Source organism: Barbus barbus (assembly GCF_936440315.1).
Source record: "Barbus barbus genome assembly, chromosome: 47".
Lineage (NCBI taxonomy): Eukaryota > Metazoa > Chordata > Actinopteri > Cypriniformes > Cyprinidae > Barbus > Barbus barbus.
Window position 1 is genome coordinate 16,423,004 of NC_136725.1, and position 23,935 is coordinate 16,446,938.

The following is a 23,935-nucleotide window of genomic DNA, read 5'->3' on the forward strand; positions in this document are numbered from 1 at the left end:
GAACGGACACACATTAGATTTCTTTGTAGCTGCAGGTCTGTCTGAGGAAGAGAAAGCAGGATGGAAACATTTATAGAATGAAAGTGAGACGGGAGAGGGTCCAACTCCGTCTTTCATTTGGTCCTATAGCCTCTAGCGATGCTGATTCGATTCTGCTAATCGGTTCTTTTGAACTATCCATTTTAACGAACGGTTCAAAAGAAACAATTCAGAGATTCTTTTAATGCGTCACAGCGTAATTGCGTCATCACGCGCTCCCTCCCTTACATCCCCTCGTGCTCGTGGCGTATTCATACAGCCACATTGATGTTCATGCTTTTCTGTGAAGTTTGATTAATTATGGTGTTTATTGAAATTCACTGTCTCTCAGATCAGTTTCATCATGATTTAGCTCATAAAAAGTAGCATACTGAAATCTATTTGAACAGTTTTTGCAGTTTCTAATAAAATAGTAGGCTATTTATTCGCCTAGTAGGTTAACCTGTTAACCACGGATATTAAAACCAACTCTTATTCACATTGATTGTCACACCGTTAAGTAACAAACAGTTCGCTTTATTTTTAAACATGTATGCTTCCATTAAAATTAATTGCTTTTCGCTCTTACTGCAGTTTTCTCTACGAATCCAAAATTAGACGGTTTCTCTGTTCAAGAACCGCTCGAGAACACGCGAGCCATTCAACTGATTCATTAAAAAGATCCGATTCACAAGAATGGCTCTTTCACGAATCGGGCATCGCAAATACCCTCCTCTACACCTCCAGCTTCCCGACTCCTGAAGAGACACGGCGCCTGTCATCCGATAACCACCCGAGCATCTCTAGCAGTTTCTAACCAGAGCAGTCATTTGTCTCATCGTTTAAGTGGTATACCATACCAGAAGGCTTCTTTCCAGTCACATCGACTGATATTGTAAAACTTTAAATGCTCTTCTTATGGCTGTCTGAAAGCTTCTTGCGGCAATTATAACGGCTAACTGAAGCTTATATGAAACATTTGGAGTCATCTCTCTTTAAAAAAAATTCTCGGGGATTGTGAGACTTCTATGACGGCGATGTTGTTTTCCATCTTAATCGATACCTGAGACCAGGGGTCAAGAGTTAAGAATTTGTAGCCTATTTGGTGTGGATCGTTTGAAGATAATTAAAACAGATCAAACTTTTATCACATATGACACGGATTATTAAAGATGAGACGCCTATTTTGACTATCACAGTGGGATAAAGTACAGCGCATCATCACCGCACCTTCAGGATGTTCCGGCGAGGTAAGATCAACATTTTAGATTATATAATTGCGTTTTTGGTGCAGTTCAAGCAAATGCATGATGCTGAAAGTAGGTTACATTTCTATTCAATACGCGCGTGACTCTTCCACGCGCATCCGAGTTTATATATCAGAAACTCTTTATGAGGTTTTAACCAGGTTAATTTCAGGTTTTTCTGGCGCTTTAAGCATTTCACTGTGCGCCGATTAAATATTAATACACAGCACGTAATATTATTATTAAAAATAGACAAGCGATGCCGCACTGCAGCTGACAACTACTAGAGCTTACTTACTGCACGCGCTTAACTAGTTCTAGTAAAACACACAGTGATCTTTTTTAAGACTAGAGAGGCGGTGCATGGCGACAGGCGCCCATGGGACCAGTGTTTGTGAACTCTTATATGCTGCCTCAGACTCTCTCTCACACACACACCAACCAAGAAATTATAGACGCGTGCATTTTGCTGTCTATATCAGTAGCCTACTCAATATGTGGCATATAAGCTGTGGACACAAAACCGAAATATACTGGTACTCCACTGTCTAGATATCAAAACAAATCTAGCACAGAATAATTCAAGAAACATCCAGGTCATGAAATTTGACGGATTAACATAAGCGTGTCCACAAAGAGGTGCTGTTTTTCCTTTATTAGGAAGTCTTGCATGTCAAAATGTTTTTTTTTGGGACATTTTTTTGCCGTGCGTTTAACTTTACTAATGTTTTCTTTCTCTTTCTTGTTGTAATTAGTTGTAGCTAATTATTTTGGATGATAATAGTTTAGCAATTTAGAATTTTCTTGACGTGCTCACACACAAACAGACTTCTGAAGCTGTCGTTGAATCTCTCACAGACTAAATGGTTTTCATACTAAAACAATATTTACTATATATATTTAACCCTCACTTAAACCTGTTGCATTATCAGATCTAAATCAAAAACAGTTTTGCTGTTTGTGATTGTGTGGACCAGTTCAAATGCCTTCACATGTTGGGTTTTGGTGTGTTTTTATTATATTTTCAAACCTGTACCTTTTTACACACAGACTTATAAAGCTACATAAGCAAAGACCTCTCACAGATTCAGTGGTTTTCATATTAAGATAATGATATTAACAATAGCCTAAACTTAACCCTCAAAGAGACTAGTTGACATTAGTAGATGGAAACCAAAACATGATTTTGCTCATTTCAAATAATAAGAACCACTTTAAATGTCCTCACAAGTCATTTTTTGACATATTTGTGGGCACAACCCCGACTTCTCACCCACACACATACATTTTAATTAAAATATCTTCCAATATCAGCAAGAACTACTTTAATTTGCATATTTTGTCAGTGGCTTTGGCGCCTGCCATTCTGCTATGATGTACCTGCCTAAAAAAGAAAAAGAAAAAAACTCCTCCATTCGGTTATTTTTTCCTCTGAGGAGTGACAGCGGAGTCATAACATTTTACTAATGCTCAGCCTGCAGCTTCAAACCAGCCTGCTCTGGGAACTGCTTCCTCATTTTCTTCTCATTACAAAAGAATGTGTGGGTTTTAGTTGAGGCAAAAGATGGGATGGAGAAAGAGAGAGGGGGGATTTGTTTGTGTGCTTAAAGCATTCTGCATCAGCTGTGGCACTGAGCCCCTCCTCAGTGCAAACACACAATAACAGACAATAAAATGATAAGGAGTTATGACTGTTTATTGTTGCCGCTCCTAGCAATAGGGGTCTATGCTTACAGCCCGGGGGTACAGAAAAAGGTCTTGAATGCACAATGTTGAGCGGCACAGATGTGTTTACAGGAGAGCTGTATGTCTACGTCAGATAGTGTGTGTTTTTACTGCTTACGGGGTTTTGACTGGTGATACAATATAGATAAACACAATTCCAATCAAAACTGCATTAAGTGGGTGTCTAAGTGGCCAATTTAGTCTTAGATGCCATATGGGAATTTAGCATATTATATTTTTGTATATTTATGCAATTGGCTAATACTTGTTATCGGTTTGTACATTTCTTGGGAATGAAACCCATGATCTCGATGTGTGAGATGGAGTGAGATATCAAACAGACAGATAGATAAATCAGGGCCGGCGCCAAGGGGGGGGGGTGACGGCACTCGCGGCCCGTGCCCCCCCCCCAAACGAGTTACTGTGCCCCACCACTTTCCATCCTCCCTCCTCCTTGCTGAACGCGATCGATTTTGAAAGTGAAAGATAAAACAGCGCACACCCCCCCGGTTGAGACACAGAGACACAGACCGTGCGATCCTTCTTTCCACCAGCATTGGAACAGTAAAGACAAAATTGCTCTATTGGCTGTGGAGTCAAGACATTTACAAATATAAAAGATGAATATGAGACAAAACTACAGAATGTCACATTTTATTATTGGGTGATTCAACACACAGATGTTTTACCAGCTAAGAAGTTCAGCACTTTTAGAGTTCATCCCACTCATTGATGTGAGCATAAATATTGGGACAGTTGAACATAAGGCAGATATAAAAGATTAAAAGCTATTATTTAGTTGCAGATCCCTTGCACACAATCACTATAAAAATAAAAATAAAAATAATATCATCATTTACGCATCCTCCACTTCTTCCAAACCTGTATACATTTCTTTATTCTCTTGAACACAAAAGAAGACAGTTGATGGTAGGGTAACACTTTAGATTAGGGAACATATATTCACCATTAACTAAGTGTTTTCCCTCGATAAACTCATAATTTGCTGTTTAAGGTAGTTGTTAAGATTACGTATTGGGTGCTAGTAATATGCGTGTGAATAAGCAACTAGTTAATAGTGAGAATTAGTCTTTAAAATAAAGTGTTACTGATGGTAGTGACTTCTAGTATTTTTCCATACTATGGAAGTCTACCATCAACTATTTGGTTACCAACATTCTTCAGAATATTTTCCTTTGTGCTCAGTGGAAGAAAGAAACTCATGCAAGTTTGGAACAACTTGAGGGTGAGTAAATGATGACAGAATTGTCATTTTTGGGTGAACAATCCCTTTAAAGGGTCTGGTCAGATAGAAGTAGCACCTTTAGGTAATAACTGCACATTTTACAATGTGCTCAAGGTGCTCACAATGGTACCATGTATGAAAAGCACAGGTTTTTATAAATGACAAATGAGCAAATTCATGCTTTATTTCCCTAATGCTGCTTGCGAGTTCATCGAATTCCCACAGAACCATAAGATAGAGATGTTAAATATAGACGGGATGATCTTGCAGGCCAAAAGGCTCCTGTTTTTTTGACAGGTGAGACTGTGGATCTGAAGCAGCTGGAGGCCCACTATCTGCTTGCTGTAATGAGCCTGTTTCTTTTTCTGCCCACTTCTGCGATACCCTCTCTTAACCCCAGATTGCTGCAGGTTCTCTACAATATGGCACCTCTTTTTCCATTATCCCTCCACCTGCGTGAGAGCCTCAGCCTCGGAGTAGAAGCAGCTCAGATTAAATAAAGGTTTGAAACACAAAAAATTCTATTGGCTGAAGCGCAGGCAGGAAACAGGAGGCTGCTTACCATACAAAGTGCTACTGGCTGGGCAGTGAGCCGGTGTGGCTCGTTGGCCCATTTTAATAGCTCGTTCAGTTGAAAGCTTGTTTAGTCAGAGATTTCACACGCAGCCAGAAAGAAATAGAGCCACGTACACCCCCCACCTGTGGCAGAGAAAATCTCTTGTCCCCGCCAGATTGCGAACCTACTCTTAATGATGATTCAGTGCAAGTGTGCAAGTCCTTGTTCAATAATTTCTAAGCATTTCTATGTTCTTAGGTGTCTGTGGCCGGAGGCATGCATGCTGCATGTGGCCAACCATTAGCATGTGGAAAGCACACTCTGTTCACTAAAATAGAGCTGTAAGTGACTGTTCAATTTGGAAGTGATTAAGTGCCTCTAAATGATTGTTCAACAGGTCTTATGTACAGCCAGTGACCTTCATATGTGGCTAATTGGAACGAAAGCCTAATGGAAACTCAGTGATCGTAATTAAAGACATACTGTGTACTGATAGAAATGAATATGTTAGCATCAGCTATACATATAGAACAGGTATGAAGCATAAAAAGTGTTCCATATATTTTACCGATGTAGAATTTCGAAAAATCGTAATTAGAAATTGTAACACTTAAAGAGGTAGTTCACCTAAAAATAAAAATATTACGAGTTTCTTTTGTGGATCGCAAAAGTTGTATAAGAAACACTTTAAAAAAAAAAACCCATTCCAAAAAATATTTTCTTTTGTGATCCACAGGAAAGACATGAGTGTGAGTAAATAATGCCAGAATATTAATTTCTTGGTAAACTATCCGTTTACTATGGTGGCTAATTAATAAACCCTAAATTTACCAAGATTAACCTCAAAGTTAGTTGTTTTCAACACATAATTTATCATTTTTTCCACTGTTTAAATAACAATTATCAACATTAATATACTGTATATCATTTAATTAATATATAATTTATTTTTGATTGTAAAATATACTCTATATTTTTAGTATATTGCCTGAAATTTCATCAAAAATATATTGTTTGAATATATATATATATATATATATATATATATATATATATATGACTAAAATAAACAAAAATATATAATTACTATTATTACTATAAAAATATTATGCAAAATTTCACTGTTATACTACTATTATTATTACTGCAATATATCAGTATAAAATCATAAAATTGTATTTAAGAAAAATTATAATTAGAGATTGGGGGCACAAAAAACTGGGACATTCATAATATTAATAATAATATTTTACTGTGCAACTGCAAAATGACAATAAAATATAATATTAATAAAATGTTGCACATAATTCAATTGAATTAAATCAAAGCTGAGAATCAAACTAACCCATGTTGCAACTTCATTTTCATTACGTTTTCATTCAAATATAAAGTGCAGAAACAGTATGCGTAAAACAGGCCTAATTGCACAATTATATGGGTAAACGCACCATTTTTCGAACATTATTCACTGAGTCATAGAAATGTTGTTTAGAAAAGGGCACAGCCATGAACCCATTTGTATATATGTCACATCTTCTTAAATTTGTTTTTATTCATCGCCGTTCACCTCATTGCTGGATAATCACCACAGTATGCTCATATTTAGTATTTCTAGAATCTTAAGAATAGATCCCGGCCAAGTCTGACCCCTTTACTGTGTCATACAGATGATTAACCCAAACTCTCAGCAAACATTTGGCCCTCTCTTTCTCTTTGGAGTGTTAATTAAATCTGAAGGGTAGGAAGGCGCGGTCAGTAGCTGATGATAATTAGGAGTCAACGAGAGAAAAAGCAAACAATAATCTTTCGGCAGAGGTCTGCCATGTCACCGCCTATTGAGAGATTAATGATGTATTAACGGAAGAAGAGGCGAACCGTACGGCGAAAGGTCATCTGTGACGTGAGCTCCCTTTGGAAACGGGGAGGCACGACGCTGGCTTCTGTTTGTGCTTGTCAGCTAGCTGTCTCCCTGACCGCTGAATGCTGTTTGTACAGAGGAGGAGAGTACTTCCTGCATAAGATTTACATTTTATTAACTTGGAGTCAAGTGAGCTGGGGGTGAAGGTACTAAATGATCCGGCTCTTTGTCAAATGCTTACAACTTTCAGGGACCTTACTTGACATAAAAGACGTAGAAGTCAAAACAATTCTCACAGTCACCATACTTGGCCACACATCACTTCACTCACTCAATATAAGCAATTGGCTTTTAAATTACTCAGTTTGCAAGGCCTAAAAATACATATAAATAAAAAAAATATAAAATATAGCGCCAGACCAGTAGGAAAAATAACAGTTCTGTCAAATGAATGGCCGTCAATAGAGAAAATCATTAGTTCTGATACCTAACTCTTGGTTGGCATAGTGTTTTTTTTCCGCTAAGGGACTACAAAGGTCTTGAGTTCATCGCTCTAAAGAATATCATTGTTTTTATTAGACTAAGCACAACTGCAGCTGTAAACACAGAACTGTATGTCACTTGATATATAACAACACATTTTATTTTGACAATTTAGGGCTGTAGAGCAATATTTCAGGGTCAACGTTAATTTACTTTGCTTACCTTTGTTCTTTTAACATTTTTTTTTTTTTTGGTAAACTAAAATTTCATCTGAAACTTCTAATGAAAACATTTTTGTTCTGAAACAAAATCAAACTACAAATATTAGCTAAAAAAAAAAAAAAAAACTTAATAAAGTAGTTTTTGTAATAAAAGCAACATTTTTAATCATCTGAAACATGCTTCAATTTATATTCCAAATTGAAGCATGCAATTGAAGCATGCTTATATAATGCAATTAATGTCAAGAACGCAAAACACATACATTTGAATGAGAGGTATGTGTGTATAGTGAAGTGACATACTGCCAAGTATGGTGACCCATACTCGGAATTCGTGCTCTGCATTTAACCCATCCAACGTGCACACACACAGCAGTGAACACACACACACACCGTGAACACATCCACAGCAGTGGGCAGCCATTTATGCTGCGGCGCCCGGGGAGCAGTTGGGGGTTCGGTGCCTTGCTCAAGGGCACCTCAGTCGTGGTATTGAGGGTGGAGAGAGCGCTGGACATTCACTCCCCCCACCTACAATTCCTGCCAGCCCGAGACTCGAATCCGCAACCTTTGGATTACGAGTCCGACTCTCTAACCATTAAGCCACAACTTCCCCCTATAGCGCATTTCCCACACGTCATAAGTTGTAGTTTCACTATAAATTAGTTCATTTAGGCATGGCATCTAAAATAAATGTTGTTTATAATGAATGCCTCTATAATTTATGTTTGTTTTATACTTACATTTTTCATTCTTGTTCTGTTCTGAACTACCATTAAATTTAGAGGATTTGTTGTGGAGTGAGGGGAACTAAAATGCACTTTTTTTAGTGTTTATAATGTTTGGACATTTCATTTTATTTGCCAGTATATTACATTACTTCTGAATATAATAATAAAATGAGTTATCTGTGCATTTTTTTGTCAAATGTGACTCATTTTCCAGAAAATACAGCACTAAAATTACTAAAACTAAAATAAAATAAATATAAAGCTAAATAGAAATATTTGTTTCTATTCTAAAATGTATTAAAATGATGAAAAACTATAAAAACTAAAATAAACTGGAAATATAAAAATTAAAGCTAATTCAAAATATTAATAAATACTACCATAATATAAAATATTACAATAAGACTAAAATAACCCTGAAAGTATTCTGCCACTTCAACCCTGGTCTAGCAATGCCCCTGCGTACCTCGCATGATAATAGTCGCAAACTTACATAATGAACATCGCTGGACCATTTTACCCACTCTGAAGTCTTCCCAGTTGCTTTAATGAAGGTGAGTTAAAATACAGATACACATTTGAACTGCACCATCTGAAGTGAATACTTTGTCCATGAGGTTCTTAAATGATTTACTGCATTCAGAAAAGATGAGAGCTTCACCTGGATCCCGACAGTTTAAAAATTGAGCGCTCATTATAACAGTCTGTTATAAGACAGAACAAGGACATTGGGTCTGGCGCGTGTGTATTATCCCTCTTTTCCTCCCAGACGTTTGCATCTCAACTGAAGGCAGGAGAAAATACACACCTTGAACATCAAGAGCGTTTGACAGGAGCCATCCAGATCTGTGATTCGACATGGCAGCCTTCACTTTCCTTGAGACATGACGTAAAGATGTGTTCAAACACATCTCGGACTCCACAGAAAAATTAGCTTGTGGAAATAATGTGAGAGGACGTTATTCGCTGCCAAATCAGCGGCTAACATGTCAGCGGTCGCTTTGAGTGTTGGCCATGTTTTATTTTGGGAGACAAGAAGAGGAAAGGACTGTCCATTTCTGTGGCATCTTTTCCTCTCTTCTCTTCTCTTATCTCTTGTCAGGCTTTTCCTGATGCGGCCTGACACCGAGCTAACAGAGATGGCTAAGCACGGCAAAGCACGCAGAGTTTACAGAACTGCCTGCTTATTTTCAACCTGTATTTTAGGGCACGCGCTACCTTCCTGCCTTAGGCCGGGGGCAGCCTGTCAGGTAGTGTTCAGGGTGTTTTTCCCCAGTGGAGTCTAAGGCAGGCGCTAGTGCTGGTGCCAGAGCTGGTGCTCAGCCGGAGGATCTGACCTGACAGTCCAATGATGATGATGTATATGACTGTGATACTTCTTAACCTGCACACAAAGACATATAGCGCATTATAGTTGTTTGCCAAAACTGATTTTTTTTGTGTGTAGGATTGAATTTCAAATGGATTTCATTTAGAAACTGCTAGTGTATGTCAAAAATGAGTACAAAAAAACAGCACTGAATTAAACGTGACATTTTGAAGCAGAAACAATTGAAATATTTTAAAGTAAAACACCTGTAATCTTTGAAAAAAGTACTTTTTACAGTTTTTGTAACACACAACCATCACAGGTTACAAATTATAAATGAATTACATATAGTATGTATAGCAAAGTATAGCAAAATGCACCATTATTACAATTTAAATGGTATATATTTAAATTAAATTAATACTTTTATTCAGCAAGGAAATATTAAATTGATTAAAAATGACAGTAAAGACTTTTATAATGTTGCAAAAGATTTCTTTTAAATAAATGAAGGGTGGTTTTCAATGTTTAACCCAACCGCTGGGTCTAAACAACCCAATCGCTGGGTTCGTCCATATTTTACCCAGCGCTGGGTTGTATTTAACCCAGCATTTTTTAGAGTGTAGTATTCATCAAAGAACACCCCCCCCCCCCCCCAAAAAAAATTAAAATATATATATTATATATATATTATATAACCCAAATTTCGGAAATGTTGGGACGTCTTTTAAATTTGAATAAAATGAAAACCAAAAGAATTTAAAATCACATAAGCCAATATTTTATTCACAATAGAACATAGATAACATAACAAATGTTTAAACTGAAATATTTTACAATTTTATGTACAAAATGAGCTCATTTAAAATGTAATGCCTGCTACAGGTCTCAAAATAGTTGGGACAGGGTCATGTTTACCATAGTGTAGCATCTCCACTTCTTTTCAAAACAGTTTGAAGATGTCTGGGCATCAAGGTTATGAGTTTCTGGAGTTTTGGTGTTGGAATTTGGTCCCATTCTTGCCTGATATAGGTTTCCAGCTGCTGAAGAGTTTGTGGTCATCTTTGACCTATTTTTCATTTAATGATGCGCCAAATGTTCTGTATAGGTGAAAGATCTGGACTGCAGGCAGGCCAGTTCAGCACCTGGACTCTTCTACTATGAAGCCATGCGGTTGTAATAGCTGCAGTATGTGGTTTTGCATTGTCCTGCTGAAATACACAAGGCCTTCCCTGAAATAGACGTCGTCTGGAGGGGAGCATATGTTGCTCTAAAACCTTTATATACCTTTCAGCATTCATAGTGCCTTCCAAAACATGCAAGCTGCCCATACCATATGCACTTATGCACCCCCATACCATCAGAGATGCTGGCTTTTGAACTGAACGCTGATAACATGCGGGAAGGTTTCCCTCCTCTTTAGCCTGGAGGACACGGCATCTGTGATTTCCAACAAGAATGTCAAAATTTGGACTCATCTGACCAGAGAACACTTTTCCACTTTGAAACAGTCCATTTTAAATGAGCCTTGGCCCACAGGATACAAAGGCGCTTCTGGACCATGTTCACTAATGGCTTCCATTTTGCATGATAGAGTTTTAGTTGGCATCTGCAGATGGCACGGCAGATTGTGTTTACCGACAATGGTTTCTAGAAGCATTCCTGGGCCCATTCAGTAATGTCAATGACAGAATCATACCGATGAGTGATGCAGTGTCATCTGAGGGCCCGAAGACCACGGGAATACAACAAAGGTCTTCGGCCTTGTCCCATATGCACAGAGATTTCTCCAGTTTCTTTGAATCTTTTGATGATATTATGCACTGGAGATGATGAGATTTGCAAAACCTTTGCGATTTGACATTGAGGAACATTGTTTTTGAAGTATTCCACAATCTTTTTACACACTCTTTCACAGATTGGAGAGCCTCTGCCCATCTTTACTTCAGAGAGACTCTGCCTCTCTAAGACATCCCTTTTATAGCTAATCATGTTACAGACTTGATGTCAATTAACTTAATTAGTTGCTAGATGTTCTCCCAGCTGAATCTTTTCAAAATTTCTTGTTTTTTCAGCCCTTTGTTGCCCCCGTGCCAACTTTTTTGAGACCTGTAGCAGGCATCAAATTTGAAATTAGCTAATTTAGAGGATAAAAGTGCAAAAGTTCTCAGTTTAAACACTGGATATGTTCTTTATGTTCTATTGTGAATAAAATATTGGCTCATGTGATTTGAAAATCTTTTAGTTTTCATTTTATTCAAATTTAAAAACTGTAATTTCCAGATTTCGGGTTGTGTGTGTATATATATATATATATATATATATATATATATATATATATACACACACACACACACGCACACACACACACACACACACACACACACACACAGATGTGGTCAGAATTGTTGGCACCCTTAGTAAATATGATCAAAGAAGGCTCTGAAAATAAACCTGCATTTTTAATCCTATTGATCTTTTATTAAAAAAAAAAATCACAAAATTGTAACCTTTCATTGAACTAAAACAATTGAAAATGGGGGAAAATCTCATTATGAAATAAATGTTTTTCTCAAATACACGTTGGACACAATTATTGGTACCCCTAGAAATTCTCTGTATTATTCCCATTCATATTTACAATTTATGACTGAGACAGTCTAAATCCAGAAGAACTGTAGCAACGTCTCCAAGATGTTTCAAGAAACCTACCTGCAAAGCTACAGTACTGTGAAAAGTTTTAGGCACTTGGGTAAAAATGCTGTAAAGTGAGGATGCTTTCAGAAATAATGCGCCTCAGCTGAGAACGAGCCTGTGTGATTGTGCTAAGTGTTAGTTTCGTCTTGAGCTATTTAGCAGTCCTTTAACCTTATTGGCTGGGCTGATCAGAAGCTGGCCACAGCGACTGTTAAAGTATTTAAACTGCTCGGTCGCTGCTCTAAGGTTGGGAAAGCTGATTAGTCACCAGAAGAGACGGACGGCAGCTCGCGTAAGTGTTTTGAATACTTGGTCGCAGTTCTGTTGTTTAAATTATTTACTTGCTGCTAGGAAGGCATAGTTCGTTTCCTACCTATGTCTACTCTGCATTTTCGTTGAGGTTTTTATGTTTGATTGTACTTACTGGTAATTAGAATAATTTGCGCCTCAGCTGAGAACGAGCCTGTGTGATTGTGCTAAGTGTTAGTTTCTTCTTAAGCTATTTAGCAGTCCTTTAACCTTATTGGCTGGGCTGATCAGAAGCCGGCCACAGCTGTTTTCACTCTAGTTTCCTAGACTGTATTTATTTGATGTCCGAGCGCTGTGGCGGAAGCGTTCAGCCATCCTCGTGTGAAGACCAACGAGTGTAAAGACAGATGACTTTTTCCTGCGTCACTTTGACCGAGCAACGACACCGAGCACACACTTAAGTATCGTTTTTATCTTCCCTCACACTTTCCTATCCTCTATCCTTCCACCTCTATCATGTGTTTCCAAACCATTCCGGTTCCCTCTCAACTTCGCTCTAAAAACACACGCAGAAGGCTATGTTATCCTATCCGTTATCTTTGGAATTGCCAGTCAGCTGTCAACAAAGCCGACTTCATTTCTGCTTTTTCCTTACAATCCACACTTAGCATCCTGAGCTTGACTAAGACCAGTCCAGAAGACTGGCCGAGTTGGCCGGGGTGGAGGCACTGGTCTGCTTATTTCAAACAATTGGAAATACTCAACCCACTCTCCCCTAGGCAATCTCAACTCATTTGAATCTCATGCCATTACGGTAACAGCTCCTATAAAACTCCAGATTGTGGTAATCTACCGTGCCCCTGGCCAAATTTCAGACGCAACCTATGCTCTGTATTTCCCTCCCTCCCTTACTAGCTTGTACTTATTTGAACAATGACTGAGACTTGGTGTTACGAGCACTTCCACTGTCTGATTGCCTCTTCAAGATGAATCGCTTTTTGTATTCCCCAATTGTAAGTCGCTTTGGATAAAAGCGTCTGCCAAATGACTAAATGTAAATAAATAGATTATATTTATCAATTAACTTATATTAACTAAATTAATCAACATTTGGTGTGAGTACACCATGCATTTAAAACAGCTTTTGCACCATGTGCACTTGCGCATAGTTTTTCAGGTAGCTTTGCAGGTAGGTCTCTTGAAGCATCTTGGAGAGGTTACCACGCTTCTTCTGGATTTAGTCTGTCTCAGTTTGTTCTGTTTCTTCATTTCATTCCAGACACACTGGATGATGGTGAGATCAGATCTCTGTGTGGAGCACTGGCTGTTGTCAGACTCCTTGTGCAAACAAAAATCTTACTGGATTATTACAATTAATGGCAAAAATAATGTTTGTAAATGTAAACTCTTATTTCCTACTGACACACTACAGCAAAAGATAGAAATAACTGACTTAAAACCATTTTTATCACAGTTTCCACAAAGATATCAAGCAGCACTGTTTTCTGTTTTCAGCATTGATAAAACAAGAAATGTTTCTTGCGCTGCAAATCAGCAAATTAGAATGATTTACTGAAGGATTGGTACGCTTAAGACTGAGGTAATGATGCTGGAAATTCAGCTTTGCCATCACAGGAATAAATTACATTTTCAAACATTTTCAAATAGAAAATAGTTATTTTAAATTATTATAATATTTGACAATATTACTGTATTTGATCAAATAATTGCAGCCTTGGTGAGCATAGGAGACGTCTTTCAAAAATATTAAACATTTTTTAACTGGTAGCATATACATTTAACTCTGATACTGGGACTGTCTGACAGTCTGATACTATTTTTAGGAGCCACACAAATATTTTATGTCTTTATGCATTTAGGACTTGATATGAAGGATGCCAGATTGCAGTTTTAGCTCCTGTCTTTAGATGTATGTAACAGTGCTTTTATATAAGAAAGTGCATTTTAAGTTACAGTACATGCACGTGTACCATTTTTAAACTTTACTTTAAACGGATTCTTAAAATGATTTGCTGTTATATCACAGCTCTGAAAAACTGTTATTTACTTTCCAGATGAAAACTGAAAAATCCTTTATATGTTTATTCTTTTAGCTTGGAGTTATCATTTTTTTTGTGAAATTTCATGCTGTTTTATGTTTTCTTCCCTGTTGAGTTAGTCTGTCAAAGAGGCTCACAGGCTAAAACCTCTGCAGAGAAGGAAGGCAGGAGGAATGTAAGTGTTGTTAGGTAAACGGGTATCAGCCATTTCAGGCTTTGCTCAGTTGGTTTGGAGAGCATCCTTTGTAGAGACATACCAGCCAGGAGAGAAGGAGAAAGAGAAAGATAAGGAGAAAGAAAGAAAGAAAGAAAGCATAGAATAAACTTTATCACACCAGTTAGACCAACAGAAAGCAAATAATACCAAAGAACAATGTTTGACGATGACGAAAGCAGTAAAAGGCCTTTTCTGCTGATATTAAAGGTATAGTGTACCCAAAAATCACAATTTTATTATCCCTGATATTTAAGTCATTGTTCACTGAAGATCTTAGTCCCACTGATTTCCAGAGTGATACAATGCATCTTTACAAACTTTTAGATATCTCCCAACTGTATATCTTATAGTTGGGAGATATAAAGGCACAAATAGAGAAATAGAGTCAAAATTCTGAGATATACAGTCCATTTTTTACTCCAAGGCAGAACCAGGTTTCCATATGTACTGGTTTGCAGTGTTGGGGAAAGTTACTTTTACAAGTAATGCTTTACAATATTGCGTTACTCCCTAAAAAAGTAAAAGTAATTACGTTAGTTACTTTTTATGGAAAGTAATGTGTTACGTTATTTTTTAGTTAGTTTTTAAATCTGGGCTGGGCTTGGTTGTTTGTTTTTAATATAAAAAGCTATTCTTTTACAAATGTAAAAGCCCTTTCCCAACAAAAGTGAAATGAATACGCCTCAGGCTGAAGGAAATGTAAATTCATATTTGTGCATTAGAGGGTGCAGCTCAAACAAATTGCATGAAGAATATGATGCTGTAAAGGAAAACTATTTAGCAATAACAAAAATGAAACGCATGTGTAATTTTTGCTTAATAGGGTTGAATTGGATCATCGAAGATCAAATGGGATTAAAATGGGATTAAATGCATAAATTATATTTCTATTATTTAACATATTTAATTATTGTAGGTTTGTATAATATTCTAAGTTTGCATTTGATGGCTTTTATTCATTTTGAGGAATACTGAATCTGTTTTTGTGCAGGTGAGACGTGTAAATACATGTTCATATTTAGTTTACAGTAAACATCATGTTCACATAGCACACACAATGCCTGTGCACTATTTCTCTCAACATGGCAACACGAGAGCTGTCAGTCAAGACATGGGAAACAAAGTAACTGGCGTTACTTATTTGAAAAAGTAACTCAGATATTTCTTTCTAAATTAAAAAGTAATGCGTTACTTTACTATTTACTTAAAAAAGTAATCTGATTACGTAACTCACATTACTTGTAATGTGTTACCCCCCAACACTTACCAAGGAGGCTGGTGGAAATTCATACTGCAGCACCTAGATTAGTGCATCTGAAGGAGTTCTCACTAACAGATAGAATCTACTAGGAGCTGATGTTCATAAATGGGATACAGAGCTAGAGCAAGAGTGGAGAGCAGTGCCTTCCCTGTAGATAAAGATGTGAAGCTTTGTTTTCGATAGCAAGAACAATGAGGTGGTTGGATGTGTACATTTACACGAGTGTGTGTCTGCGTATGACTTATTGCATGTCACTGCAACACCACTCCTTAGGGGAATGTAAGGCAGAGGCTGCTGGGAAGCCCTTGGGGATGGCTGGTGCAAATGTCAAACCAGAAACATGCAATTCTGAACTAGATAGATGTAACATCAACAGCAGCAGTGATCTCCAGAATGAGAGATGTTGTAGATGTGCAACAATGCTTAGTGCAATAGTGGTCATGGATTTAAATCTTTCCAGTGAATTGATTCCTTTGATTCGGTTCATTCAGTGATTCATTCTGTAGAATACACGGGCTGCGTCCAAAATTACCTGTATCAGTCTGCATTCTAAAAAAAGTACACTCAATATATTCTATATAGTAGTGTGTAGTATGAATGTAATCCAAGCATACTACAGTACATTCAACATGTTGTCATTGTCATATGATCTACCAACATCACTTCGCTGCCATTTACAACTCCTCTCCCGTGGCCTTATGGGATAGTAAAGTGTCCATCACATGTACATTTCAGTATCTCTACGGAAGGAGTAAGTCATCTGTGTACTGTTTAATGAATCTGGACATACTACTCTTTTCAAATACTGTTTTTCACCGATTTCAAATGTAGCAGAGAAGTATGCAATTTCAGATGCAGCTACGCTTTTTTGTTACTGAATCATTAATTAATTAATTAATTCAGTAGGTTCAGACAATAAAAATTGGCTTCACATTCCACACTAACATGGTACTTGCTCAGAAGTGCATCACAGTTTTTGGTGGAAATTGTGTGGGCAGTTTTCAGATATTTATATAGGTATCCACATGGTTTTGTGTTTTGCAAGAAAAAAATCCCATTCATTTGTTGGTTACATGCACTGACCAACAGAAAGCTAAATTTGGTTTAAAAGTGACTTCAGTATGAGCTGTGCATTGCTACATTATTACAACAAAGTAATTTGTACAACAACGTATAACAGAAAGCATGAATGTCCACTCCAAACCATTAGTGTGGCGTAAACCGTGTAAAAATGTACAAATGAGACAATTTCATATAAATTAGCTACAAATTTGCTAACATAAATATCCATGGAAATAGTGAGGAAAAACTGAAATAGGGTCATATTCCAAACCGAGACATACAGAAAGAGGGGGAGAGAGAGGGATTGTTCAGTAGATTGCTGCTTTTTCCTTACTCCTCTGAGACTCAGGGATTCAGTGGAGTCTGGCCCCTGCAGATGCTAGAAAGAGAAAAACGACTGCTAACTAAACTCAGACATGTCTACATAGATTCAGGTTGTTCTGTTGGAGTGTACCAGTGTGTCTGGAGGAGAAAGAAAACAGGACTAAGCTTATAAACTGAGCCATGTTAAAACCTATTAGTTAATATAGCTCACATGGCGTGGTTTTGCTTGTTGAAAACCCCTTTAAAACTATCAAACTAGCCAATCGTGATCACAGTACCTGCCTTGCTATCCACCTTATTTTTCCCATAAGAGCAAATGCGGCCATTTGCTAATTTAAGGTGTCTGGCCTCCGGCGAATCTGCTTTCAGCTATTTTTAGCTGTACAAAACAGCTTGTTTTGCGGCTTAATGTTTAAAACTGGTGTGTCTTACCATATTATTTAAATGTATTAATTATGAGCACACTGGTTTATAGTGCAAACTGTTTTACATTCACTGCACTTTGCTATTCTTCTCGTTATTTGGTCTGTTTGCTGGTTTTAGATGGATTTTAGACATTTTGCAGCTACTCAGCCATGGAGACCACCTGGCAGACCAGCTAAATACCATTTTAATCAGGCTAGGAGTCTAGTTAGACTAGTTTAAACAGTTTCCAGCAACAGGGTTCCTTCCCTTTCCCATCTTTTCCTCTCTCTACTCTTCTTTAAAGTTTCAAAATGACCAGAAACAGAATATAAGACAGAGACATGTTACACTAGCAGTGCTAACTGGTGCTAACTGCTTGACATTACAGAATGACCCTTATGAAAATTAATCATGGTTTTACTACAAATAAAAAAAAAAAAAAAAACATTGTTACTAAATCACGGTAACCACAAATTAACCATGGTTTTGCTATTGTTTAACCATGGGATTTAAAACTGTAGTTAATGGTATTAAAACTGTGGTTATACAAATGGTAATCATTTTACCAAAAATACATATACTATATTTTTACTATAATAAAATCATGGTTAGTTTTCATAAAAGGAGGCAACAAAACCACAGTTTAGGCACAGATTGTTGTCAAATTGAGATTTTGACACATTCCCAATGTAAACATGAAATAACTAAATATACTAGCAGCGCTAACAGGCGCTAACTGCTTGACATTACAGAATGAGGCAACAAAACCACAGTTAGGCCACAGATTGTTGTCAAACTGAGATTTTCAGACTTTATTCCCAAAGTAATCATGAAATAACTTTCGAATTTTCACTAGCTAGTGAAAGACGCATCACAGAAGCAAATAAAAATTCCCTCAGGCCATATGTAGACCTAAAGCCTATGTCTGCTAACGCTCACAGTTGCTTCTTGATTTTTATATAAAAGTAACTCTGATGGGCACAGCAGCACAATATGACATTGTTAAGCTCTCTATGGATAAACTAAAGATTTAATTATTTAGTAATAAAATTTATGAGAAAAAACTAATACCAGCAGAGTACAGGCCTTGTGTTGCCTGCGTCGCTGTGGAAATGAGAGATGGTTAAGGGGACTCAGGAGACCATGTGTCCTCTCAAACACTCTCTGACCTTGGCTATCGATTCCCGTGGCTTTGCCTGCCCTTCCTTAGCTGTCAGCGTAACTTTATAGCCCTTTAATGACCACTCCACCATCATCACCATGGTTGGCTGACATACCAAACACAAAATATGGGATTGAGCATGTTTCAGACAATATTCATACACAAGGTGGGACATTGGTGTTTGCAGTGGCAGCAAGTTCACTGCTTAGTATTTCATTGCTCAGGGTTGGAAGTGCTATGTAAACAGAGTGGTTGCAGACAAGCATTAAACAACATGGCTTTTCATTGATTTTGTGCTTTTGTAGTATCTAAATTCCATTATTGACATTAGTGAGCTGCTTTGTTATTATTGCATTGGGTGTTTTATTCAGTGTGTTTTAATGAGGACTTGTTTATTGATTGAGACGTTTGTGCTATTGATCAGGTTTGACTTGTTTGTAGTACTTTACACTGCGAGCTCCAGCTTTCTTCACTTTCCTGAGTTTTTGTCATAGTCTTGTCTGCAGCATTTGCGTGTCTCTCACCCGCTCTCACTCTCTCTATTCCTGCTGAATTATTAAAGCATGTTTTGATTGCCAGAATGATTGGGAATCTTTGGCTAAAACATTCAACAGCTAAATCGTCATGCTTTCCTCTTCCTTTTTTCTGAACTCTCCCTTTCTCTGCATCCATCTGCTGTAAATTTCTTCAAAGTGTGTTTAAAAACAACATGAAACAACATGAAATTTTGCATTGACCCTATTTGCTTTCTTGATAAATATCCCTGGTCTTTCATGGCATGTATGATGACATATTAAACTCGTCAAGAATATGTCAAAGTCGTACTTTTAAAAATCAACAGAAATTAATTAAAATAAATTATTAATTTTAATAACTTTGCATCAAGACATCATTTTTATTTAAAATAATTAAACACATTTTCCTACAAAATTCTCTATAATGTGAAAAAGATTGTCATTACTAGATTGCAAAATTAATAATACTCTTATTTTAATTTTATTAATAATTTTAATAGTATTTGTAATAGTTGTACTGCCTTTATTTTAAGATGATTTTATTATTTAAAAATGCTAAAATTGAATTACTCTATTACTAAATTTGACTAAATTACTATTAATGAATGATTTTTTATTCAAAGTAATATTTTAATATTCAATTTTTTCTTGGAAAAAAGTGCTTTATTACACTAATGAGAATCAACATTAAGAAAAATAAGAATAACCAGGATTTTTTTTTTTTAAATGCTTGGACTCATCAAAATCATTTGCTGAAAAACATGATCAATTGTTATGAAAATAATCTCACAATGCCATAAATCTTAATGGTCCTACAAATAAGTTTATTTTTCTTTATTTATGCAAATATTTTACATATCAAGTAAAAAAAATCCTGAAAATAACAATAATAATATATTTTTCTTGATTTTGAGGTAAGCTATGCCTACAGATTTCTTGAGTGTGCATGATTCATTATTAATAGGTTTTCATAATCTTTTCTGAGATTTTAATGTAACTATATATCAGAAAAGCAATCTTTTCAGAGGATGAAATTGATGTAACTCAAGCTTGGAAACTAAGGGCAATGATGAAAGCCTCAACTGAAGCTTTCAGTAAGTCTGTTACTCCGTAGATTCATTTTTACAAGACTAAAGATAGATCTTCCATGGAAATACTCCCCCGTGTCTGTAACTCCAGCACTTTGTGTGTATTTTAACAGCATAAAGCAATACACTGTTGGCGTCAGAGCCATTGCTTACATAATGGACTGCATTAACTCTCCATCTGCCTCTAGAGCCGTGAGGCTGCGCAGGGTTTACATGCTCAGCTGTGCTCGTCTAGAGCTTTATTGTTGAGCTGAACATGAGTTCAAATCATTTATTTCTGTAAAGCAGTTTGTATGTTTTCTTGAACTCATGCTAAGCTTGGTTATGTTTGGAACATTAAAATTTGTAATTTAAGTACACATCATTGTAATTTTAATGCTAAATGAATTTTCCTTAACAAAATGAATTGTTTAGGATATTTTTGACATTATTTTCATGGACCATTAAGCACATCTAGTTGTAGCCTACCAACTTTATGAAGGATATATTATTATTACTATTTATTGAACATGAATGAAAACTTAAAGTGCATTTGTAAGGTATAATTTAAGTACACATCACTGTAATTTTAATGCTAAATGTAATTAAAAATGTAATAAAAATAAGTATTATATTAATATGAATTAATTATTATATCAATACAAATATAATAATAATTGCAACCAGAGATAATGATTTTAAATGCAATTTTTATTTGACCTTATACTATTAAATCCACATGAATTTAAATAAAGGAATAAATAAAGTCACTTATTTTATATAATTATTTTTTTTATTTATGTGGTGAAATAATATCTTGGACATCTATTTTTTTTTTTTTTTTTGTGAGATTCACCCAACAGCTATTGTATTCATTAAAGCAGTAAAGCAGAACTAATGACCGATGACCTTTCTTTTTGTTAATTCAAGGTCAACAAGAGAGGGAGTGAAAGAGAGAGAAAAGGGGAGGATTGAAAGAAAGAAAGAAAGATCAGCCGAGAGAGCACATCGCCTATTCTTTTTCAAGTGAAGGAGCTGGTTTTTGGCACGTGTTTATATGAGAGATAGAAAGGGAGCAAGGAAACAGATTTTGAATAGGTCAGTAAGCGTAAAGCATGAGATTCTCCTAAGAACAGATCAAACAGCCTGCATTGGACTGTGACAGTGCAGGGACAGCTGTATGCTGACAGGAGATTTACATGCTATATACTTACTGACCACAGGGATTTCTTCCAGTAATCTGTGATGTGTGTGTGTGTGTGTGTGTGTGTAGCTTGATACTGTTTTCAGTGTGTTCACAGAAGTCAATCATCTTACGAACGCATCATGACTAAGCTGCTGGTATTAAAGTCTTGAACTCGCTAAACGCAAGAAAAAAAACAACCAGAAAGCATAAAGTGATCTCTGCACAGATCATGACGGATGTAAAATATTATTTCCTTGATGGAGTCAACGTGCAGATCTTTCCTTTACAAGTTCCTCCTCCGTCTCTAATTCTGGCTCTGCAAAACATTCTGTAGCATCTTGGCAGTGATAGTTATTATTAAATACGATCGATCAGCCAGTGACGCATATCTTTCTGCCGGTGGGAGGAATGACTATGGCTAGCAAAATAGATATTGGCCTAGAGACTACAGTACTAAATGGAGGTTTAATAGTCAGTCTTTGAGAACGTTTTATAAGAAATGAAAGGGGTTTTTCTATATTTTAATCTTTTTATGTGTTTTAAGGCCTTTGAAAATGACTCAGCCTTCTGAATTGTAATTATGATGTAAATTTATTTCAAGATTTCAGAAGCATATGCTTCCTTCGTGTTTGTTTACTCTGTGTTCCCTTATAATTGGTTTATTGCAGGATTGGGAGCGACTATAAAACATTATTGTTTTAAGGAGACTGTTTTGAGAGATTAGTGCCGGCAGCCCTCATTTAATCATTTAACCCTCCACTCCATCCTTCTCATTGTGTAGTCTAAGATTGAGACATTTCTATAGTTTTTTAATCCTATGCTGAAAACCAGCCAAATAAGATGAAACGCAAATGATTCATATTTCTATGGACTGAATTATTGACCAGAACAAGTACAAAATAAATGATCTTTGATTCACCATGTTTAGGCACTACGCTTCAGGTTCAATAGGAGAACATTTTAAGTTTCATTTTTAGTGATATATGGATTTACATTGAGCCAATCTGAAAGCAGCAGATTACAAATTAGTTCCAAAACTATTAACAATTTCGAAATGTTTTAGTGAGTTTTAGAAAGAAGAAATGTGTTCATTTAATGTTGTTTACGTCTCATTTGCCTTTATAATTTGTACAATGTCAGCAACTATAAATCCATAATTGTTCACAACTAATTAGTTAGATCAGTGGTTCTCAGCTGGTGATTAAAAATTATATAAAATTATATAAAATTAAATAATAATAACATGGTACTTGCCATAAAATTGTTCAGAATTTAATTTAAATTTTGTGTATGTCTCATTTGTCTTTATAATCAATGTGAATATCAGCAACTGAAAAATCCATGCTGGTTGACCTCTAATTAAATTTGTCAGATCAGGGGTTCTCAGATGGTGATAAAAAAGATAAATAAATAAACAAATAAACATGCCGAATGCAAAACACTAATATGCCACTCACCATATAATTGTTCAGATTTAAGAAAATATGCTTATTTAAAGGTGCAATAGGTGATTGTCTTCAGAAACATTTTTTGTTATGCTGGTTGAAAGTCTCTTCACATCCCGACGTTTTCTTTCAGTGCTGTCAGGCTGACGTTAATAAATATTAATTGTTGTATTTATTCAATTTCATCTGTCATTTGGTAGAATTGGGCGGATGCCAAGATGGACAGGTTGTGACATGCTTATCCAGAAAAACCATGAAAAAAACTTAAAAAATATGACTAGATATAATACGTGATAAACATGGTTAACTGTATGGTCTCAGTGTGCTTTATGTAGTGAATTACAGAGTACTGAACAAAAACAGTTGAGAACCACTGACTTGGAAAACCATTTATGTATAGGTGGTTTGAAGAACCTAAAAACAAATACATTGATCTAAAGGTGTCTATAAGGAACTTTGTTTTCCTCCGAGAACCATATTGCCAACTCAAGAAACCTGTAAGGTGAAAATGAATCAATCTACGGTGCTGCAAAGAACCTTTTTGCACTCATACATCTGGAAGCTGCGTGATTCACACTTCAGTAATAAATCGATGTTCATGTGAATTTGCTGTGGCACTTTGCTTAAAAGAGCATTTATATTGAGCTGATGAGCTGACCGAGCATCTGATAATGTCTGCTGCATGTGGCCTTTCCATCGAGGAAGGATAGACGTCATATATGACATTTCGCTGTGATCTTAAGCAAGATATATAGCATAATTTATTTCCAGTTATGGGCAGGTGATTTGGCAGTTGTCAGGGCCAGTTGTGTGCCAGCGCGCCCTTCTTACCCAGCTCTGAGGAGACAGATGGTCATGTGAGCTGCCAAATCAACGGGTGAATGCGTATTT

The 23,935-nt window shown here is 36.4% G+C and overlaps 1 protein-coding gene across 1 annotated transcript in view; it reads left to right on the top strand.

Moving 5' to 3' along the window:
• The first annotated feature begins 755 nt into the window (after positions 1-755).
• Positions 756-23,935, top strand: part of LOC306865342 (reticulon-4 receptor-like 1) — a 128,597-nt gene continuing 105,417 nt past the window's right edge. The window contains exon 1 of the mRNA XM_079409886.1: positions 756-1,268. Within this exon, the coding sequence (XP_079266012.1) occupies positions 1,256-1,268 (13 nt within the window). The 5' untranslated portion in view covers positions 756-1,255. The remainder of the gene's footprint in view (positions 1,269-23,935) is intronic.